The following is a 7,426-nucleotide window of genomic DNA, read 5'->3' as shown; positions in this document are numbered from 1 at the left end:
TTTCCCCTATCCTCCTCCCCCTACCCCCTCTCCCCTGGCCCCTCTCCCCTGACTCTTTTCCCTTGCCTGCCCCCTCTCCCCTGTCTAGACTGGCAGCTTTCATTTCTGGTTTGGCCACTCGTTCAATAGCACTCAGACAGCCAGTCCATGCACAGGCTAATCTGGGAACTGGGACGGGGAAGTCCTGCCTCGAGGAGCCCTTTGCCCATGGGCACAGCACCTGCCCCTTGCCCCGCCCCCAGGGTTCAGAGGTCTCTGGACTTTTCTGGTGCCTCATCAAGAAAGGCTGCTTTTGAGGCTGCAGCTGGTATGCAGCAGGGAGCTGGTTTGGCTTCCTGCTCCTGTGCCTTTGCCACTGTCGGGCCGGTTCTTTCTCAAGAACTTTCTGTTGTGAGCATCCTTCAGGCTGCCTGGCCCATCTCTGGCCTCGGGGCTGCCTGTGCTCTGTGAGCTTTCCTGTCGCGTGTCCTCTCTGGCCTCAGCCTGTGGTCTAGGTGTCTGCCCACAGGTCCGGAAATCCTCTGCACATCCGCCCTTCCCAGCGTCCTGGCAGTGGTCAGTGCCGCTGCAGATGGGTTCGGAGTCCTCAGTCCCATGAGCCAGGGCAGCGCTGCCCACTCAAACACCTGGGTGGAAAGTGGACTTTGGGAACAGGCTCGAGACTCTGACGGACCCAGCTGGCCAGGATGGACCAGCTGAGTCTGATGGACCCTTGCTGTCCTTGGAACAGCCTGGTGCCTCTCTGGCTCTGTGTGAGTGTGTGTTGAACAAATGCGAGAGGAGGCTCCCTTAATGGCCCAGGCCAGGCCCTGAGCGAGGCCCCGGTGGAGAGGTGGCAGTCACCGTCCTCACCCAGGAGTCCTGATGAGAAGCTGGGGCCGTGGGGCCTGGAGACACGGCTGCAGCCCGGACCCTCCCTGCGTGGCCTTGGCCTCTCCGCAGCGCTGGCATGTGGTCTGAGTGCTGCCCCCTGCAGACAGGGCTGTGTTGTAAAACCAACCCCCTCACCCCCCCCAACCCGCATGTCCAGATTGGTAGCAAAGTGCTGGTAGCCACCTGGGTCTGCCTTCCCAGGGAGGTCCCCTGGCTATGGGACTGTGTGACAGCTGTGGTTCCAGGCCTACTGAACCCCTGCTCTGTACCTGCCAGGGCCCAATTCCAGTACCAGGCATCACAAACCCACCAAGAGACTCTGACCTTTGGACAGAGAAGCAGGGAGCAGAGGCCCTGCAGGAGATGGCAAGGGGAGGGGGGTGCAGCCGCAGGGGGAGGGGGTGCAGTGGTTGGAGGTGAGGAGGCAGCTGTTCTTGGGTGCACTGGTTTCCCTGGGCGGGGCGGGGGGAGGGGGGAGTGGGGGGGCATTCTTAGGGAGCTCTGGGCCACAACCAAAGGGGTATTCGCTGAGAATGAGAGCTTTTCTCTGCTGCACCCCCAACTTGGCCTTCTTCCCTGCAGCCGATCTACACAATGCAACCAACCTGCGGTCTCGGTCCCTGTCTGGCACGGGGCGGTCGCTGGTCGGGTCCTGGCTGAAGCTAAGCCGAGCTGACGGGAATTTCCTTCTCTATGCACACTTGACCTACGTCACTTTGCCGCTGCATCGGATCTTAACAGGTAATGAGGCCGGCTTCGGGGCAGCGCTCGGGGCCAGGGCGCCAAGGCTGCCTTGTGGGGCTCCTTGTGGGCTTGGCTCTCAGAACCAGCAGTTCGCTCTGTACCCCTTCCTGGGGTCCTCGCTGCTCCCTCCCGCACCATCCCAGGCCCCGCCCCGCGGCCTCAGGGCTGGGTTCTGTGTACTCCTGTTCCCCTGGGGGTCTCTTCTGCTGGGCCTCAGCTGGGCTTTGGCTGTCTGTGTTAGGGTAAGTTTGGAATGTAGGCTGCAGGGGCCGGCTGGGGGGGTCTGCAGCTCTGTGAGGCCTTGGCAGAGGTGTCCAGGCCATAGCAGCTCCCTTCCCAAGAGTTGTCAGCCCAGGCATGTGGCTCGGGCGAGGTGGTCTGGCATGGCGGCTCAGGCACGGTGGTGGCTCAGGTGTGGTGGCCACCTGAGCACAGCGGCTTGAGTTTCTTTGTCCTGCCTCCTTCCCGCCGCCCTAGACATCCTGGAAGTACGGCAGAAACCCATCCTGATGACCTAATGTGCGCAGAGCCTGCGGAGCCCCGGCCCACCTGGCCCTGGGAATGCTGCCAAGTGCCTACCTGCCACCGCCACCAAGGTCTTCTGTAACGAGCCAGCGCCAGCGCCGCAGCCATGCAGGGCCACTCGACTCCTGGGGCCTGGGCCAACTCCATGAACACCAGCCCAAACTGAAGTGCCTCGTCCTCCTCCATGCTGGCTCTGCGCCCCTGTGCCCATCCCCGGCACCCCAGCCCATTTGCAAAGAGCCTTCTGCACCCAACGAGGGTCGGAGACACCAAGAGGCCGGCGCCCCGCTCGGGCCCTCAGTGAGCCAGACTGTCCATGTCGGGGGTTTGTAACGTGGTACTGATGACGTGTGTCCAAGTCGGCCCCACCTCCCGCCCTACTTACCACTTTTGTCACGGTCGGTCACTGTGGGGAGTCTGGTGGCTTTGCCCCAGGCTGTGAATACCTCTCCCCACGGCAGGTCCAGCCAGATCAGCCTCGAGCTGAGCACACAGGCCCCGATCCTTCCAGAATGGCCTTTTGCTTCCAGCCAAAGAACACCGCCAACACACACCTCCAGTCCCAGGACACCCTGCTCCGGCCTTGGCGGCCGAGCCAGAGTGTGCATTCTGAGGGCAGGTGGAGATCTGGTAGTAGGCAGGATGGGACCTGTGCTGCGGGGGCTGATGTGGGCTGGGGTTGGATCTGCCCTGGAAGGCTGTGGGCCAGGCATTTCCTCTCCCGTTCCTCCAGCCTGTGTCCTCTGGCCGGGGCGCAGGCCGGGGCACAGACAGAGGAGCCGCCCAGCCGTGCGGGAGCATTGAGCCAGCTGCCGGTGCAGCCGAGGCCTAGCAGCGCGCGCTCAGGAGCCGAGGCCCCTCTTACCAACCGGAATCCACTGGAAGCTGGGCCTTACGTTGCTGGGCTCCGGCAGCGTGTGCAGAGATCCCTGGTGGGCAGAGGAGGGAGCGGGAGCCTGCTCTCCCATGGCCACTCTGCCTGCTCCAGAAATGGGGACTGCTTTGGGCCTTTCTCGAGATTTTGTATGTTGTTATTAAAAACAAGCTATTGCATTTCGTTCTGCCTCAGTCTGCCCACCTGTAAATGGGGCTGATACCACGTACCTCACTGAAGTCTCCAGGGCTTTGTGCACCACCGCCAAGGAGTGGTCACAGCCATCTCCAGCGTAGATTGGGCCCACGGAGGCCCCGCTCCCGGCCCGGCCCGCTGTGTGCCTGCTGCGTCACTTGTGGTGGGTGGGGCCCCGTCCTGCTCAGGCCGCGCCGCCTCCCGGCTCCATCAGGGTCCTGTGACCAGTGTCTGCAGGCCGCAGAGTTGGGTCCTGCCCAGGGTGTCCGAGCAGAGCGCTCTGGGCACCACTGGTTCTGCAGTGCCGCCACCATGTGTGGCCAGCACCAAACGGCTTCCGGACCTTTGCCTCCCTGGACTGCCTGGGAGCTCAGGAGGAACATAGTCCTGACCAGTCTCCCTGGGAGGGCGGGGTGGTCCAGGCCTGGCAGCAATGCAGTGGCCCCTGCATGCACGGAGCGAGAAGCCTCCAGGGCACCTGTGGAGCCAGGTCCAGCCCCGAGGCTCCGCCGGGCACTCCTGGCTGGGCCCAGCAAGGGCTGGCTCTCTGTAAGATGGGGTGATTGTGGGGTCAGGTGCAGGAATGTGAGGATGTGCTACCCAGGGACATCCCTCGGGATTGGATCACAATGTGTGGCACCTGTGGCAGGCAGGCCTATCCCAGACGTCCAGGGAGCGCTGATGTTGCCGCTGAGGAAACAGAGTGGAGCTATGAGGCGCAGTGGCTCAAGTCAAGCTGGACGTGAGGCCCTGGCACGGCCAGACCACTCAGCGCTGCTGCACACATGGCCAGATGCTCAGCTGTGTCTACCTTTCTCAGTCTTTAAATTCTTCTCCAGGTAGCACTTCTGGTCCTGAGTGTGAGACTTGCCCACAGGCACTCAATAACTAGACTGTGAGCTGTCACTTTTAAGTTTGCTTTTCAAAGTACTGACATCAGCCAAAAAGTGATAGAGAGCTGGGTATGGTGTGCCCAGCATGGGGGGGGGGAGGGGGAGGGGGAGTTGAGGCCAGCCTGGGTTATCTAGTGAGACTTTGTCCTAAAATGGTTTTCCGAAGCAGGACTCAGAGATCTGGTGCTGACACAGATTTGCTCCCTGAAGGCCGTCTTTGGTTTTCCTGGGGACACACCTGTCTCCTGTACAAGATGAGGGTGACGCAAGCATGCCCAGACACGCCTTCCGTGAGAACTGGAATGGATTCCCTAGCAGGAAATGTAGCTATCAGAGAGGAAAACCATGTTCGTTCTGATTTCCTCTTGTTTTTGTTTGTTTTAGAAGAAAGTCACAGTTTATCAGTGTTTCTGCTTAGACCTTTCAACACTTGTTGGCTCAGAAAGGCTCATCCCGCAGAGATTCCGTCAGCGGGTCATGGGGAAGTAGCCCAGCCTCCGCGGCCCTGTCCGGCCTCCAGGCAGCTTTTCTGGCGAGCAGGGCCCTGGCTGGCATGTAGACACCTGGAGGACTGATGGGCTCACAGAGCTTCCGGTTAACAGAGTGCGAACAGGAAGGTGCGTTTCTGTGCTTGCAGCCAGCGCCAAGGATCTGTTTCAGACGTTTCAGTCATCAACTGGCTAGAAGACTTAGGTAAATGCAGGCAAAGCTTTGTTCTCATTCAAAGACCTTCCAGTTCCTCTACTGACAGTGCACCCAAGTGATTGAAACCCAGATGTAGGCATTTGGCAGTGTCCTGGTGGTTTCAAATGGCTGGTGAAAGCCAGGCACCAGTGGCTCGCGCCTATAATCCTAGCTGTGCAGGAGGCTGAGATCTGAGGATCGTGGTTCAGAGCCATCCCTGGCACCAAAGTCCGTGAGACTCTTATCTCCAATAAATCACTCCAAAACTGGAAGTGGTGCTGTGTGGCTCAAGTGGTAGAGCGCTGACCTTAAGCTGAAGAACTCAGGGACAGTGCTCAGACCCAGAGTTTAAGCCCCATGCCCGAGGGGAAAAAAAAAGTTACAAAAAAAAAAGCTGGTTAAAATCTTTAGGGGTGTTGGGCAGTGGTGGCTTATGACTGTAAACCTAGCTACTCAGGAGGCTGAGATCTGAGGATTATGGTTTGAAGCTAGCCCGGGCAGAAAATTCTGTGACTCATCTCCAGTTAACCACCAGAAAGGCTAGGAATGGAGTCGTGTCTTAAGTGGTAGTGTTAGCCTTGAGCAAAAAAATATTCAGGGACTTCAATTTAAGCCCCAGGACTGGTGTGCATGCATGCATGTGCACACGCACACACACACACACACACACCCTAGACATCTTTCGGAGCTCCCAGGACGGGAGCAAGCCTGCCAGCCTGCCATGGAATTCAGCCGCTGTCACTGCTGTAATTGTTTGCTGAGGCTGCCTCTATGTTAGAAGGCAAAATAGCTTCTAGTAAACCTGGCCTTCTAACACAATAAGGACGAGCAAGGGCCTGAGCTTGAATGAAAGTAGCCTTTGGAGGCTCCGTTCATCTCAAAGGGAGAGCTGCTCATAGGCCAGGTGGGGAGGGAGTGGAGAATCAGCCAACGGACAGATCGTAGGCCAAGTCCTCCAGCGCCTCTCGCTGCCCCACAGTCTTGTCTTCTCTGGGCCTCTCTTCCTAATCCACAGGTTTCGGTACAAGTAGTGAGCCCTTGTGGTTTCCAGACACCCTGTGTGGGAAGGTAAAGATCTACAGACAATGTTGAGGCTACCTTGGGAAATCTGTGAAAATACATTGGCACAAACACCACGGTGGTATACATTGACTATATTAGTGTGCTAATTGCCAGTGGCGGTCTCATACAATGATGTGCCACCAACGGATGCCATCTTCCACATCTACGACAACCATCATGAGGTCGCATTGGTGCTCAGCTGTTCTCGATGCTTTTTGATTTTGCTGCTTTGGAATTCGCTTTGCATACTGGATGCTCAGCTTATTTTCCCTTCTGGTTTCCTCCTGGTCTGTACCTAGTTGTTTTTTTTTTCCTATTCTACCCATTTCAGATTCATTGCAGACATTAAAGCAAAACAGTAGTAAAATGATTGAATTTTAATTTTGTCCCACAGGGCCCTAAAGTTTTCTTTTGAAACGTTTACACGAAGTAATGTTTTGACACCAAAAAAATGTTAGCGGCTGATCATGTGACCTGTGCTGTATCTGGCGTAGCCGGAGGTGGCCCCAGTGCCCGCCCTGCCACTCCTGCCGCTCTGTAGGCTGCCGAAGGAGCGCGTGCCAGAGCTGTCTGTCTGCTCTCAGGCTGGGGAGAGCCAGCCTCAAGGCCACCATGTGGCCACACAGACTCCTCATACCACCAGGGGACGGAAGGCCACCAGCAGGCAGTTAGAGAGAGGTAACTGAACGCAGCCAGGTCTCAAGATCATCTTGCTGTCCTGCCTGACCTCTTGTTAAGACCTTTTAAAGCTGTGGCCTGCAGTGTGTTTAGGGAGGAGCCTGCCTTGGAGGCCTCATCCCTGTTACTCTCGGGTCTCGGCTTCTCACCCATGTGGCTTTTCAGAGTTCCTGTCACCCGCCTAGAGCCTGTGCTCACGGGAGGGAAGTATGACGACCCGCCCATTGCGTACATCCACGTTGCCTGGAGACCTGCTGTAACCGCGTGGGAACGGGCTGGTGGAGGAGCTCTGCCTGCCGCCCGGCAGCCTCCCGGCAGCCGCGTTAGCCAGATGTTTCTTTCCTCTGTGTGATGCAAGGCTTTCACTTTGGAATCTTCCTTTAATAAAACAATTAGGTTGCTCAGTTTGAAATAATCATGGTTTTTAGTGAACGTTGATTATGTTTGAAGTTTTGCTCAAAAGACTAGCCCGTTCCAGACACCAGAGTGGTTCTGTTAGGGAGAGAGCCCACGCAGCTCCAGGATGCCTCGGAGCCAGGCACAGGCTTGGCACCCGACCCACGGCTGGATTTCTCCCCAGGGAGCGAGACCGGGTTGGGAGCTGAGGCTGCCTACTGGGTCTGCCCCTGTGGGCCGGCCCGTGCCAGCCCAGTGGCTGCGGCAGTCTTTGGGGATGCAGCCAGGGTGATGCTTGTGCGGCTGTGGAGGTACTGAAAGCCACTGAACCAAGGATGGCTCTGCTATGTGAATCTCATCCCAACCTAAGCAGCTGAGGTTCAAGTTCGGGGCGGGGCCGGGCTCACGGCGCTGCGGGGCGGCTGGTCTGGGCCGAGATGGACCGCAGGCCTGCTACAGCGCAGGCACCACTGGGCTTTCCAGGTGGCCCCTGCTCAGCTCA

General features: G+C 58.1%; 1 protein-coding gene across 1 annotated transcript in view; it reads left to right on the top strand.

Moving 5' to 3' along the window:
- The window catches only part of Kiaa0930 (KIAA0930 ortholog), a 25,546-nt gene extending 22,336 nt beyond the window's left edge, over positions 1-3,210 (top strand). The window contains exons 12-13 of the mRNA XM_013025712.1: positions 1,456-1,614; positions 2,095-3,210. Of these exons, the coding sequence (XP_012881166.1) occupies positions 1,456-1,614; positions 2,095-2,135 (200 nt within the window). The 3' untranslated portion in view covers positions 2,136-3,210. The remainder of the gene's footprint in view (positions 1-1,455; positions 1,615-2,094) is intronic.
- Positions 3,211-7,426: the final 4,216 nt, after the last annotated feature.

The sequence above is a fragment of the Dipodomys ordii genome, unplaced genomic scaffold (genome assembly GCF_000151885.1).
Source record: "Dipodomys ordii isolate 6190 unplaced genomic scaffold, Dord_2.0 Scaffold87, whole genome shotgun sequence".
Lineage (NCBI taxonomy): Eukaryota > Metazoa > Chordata > Mammalia > Rodentia > Heteromyidae > Dipodomys > Dipodomys ordii.
The sequence above is the reverse complement of the archived record's forward strand: the minus strand, read 5'-3'. Positions and strand labels throughout refer to the sequence as shown.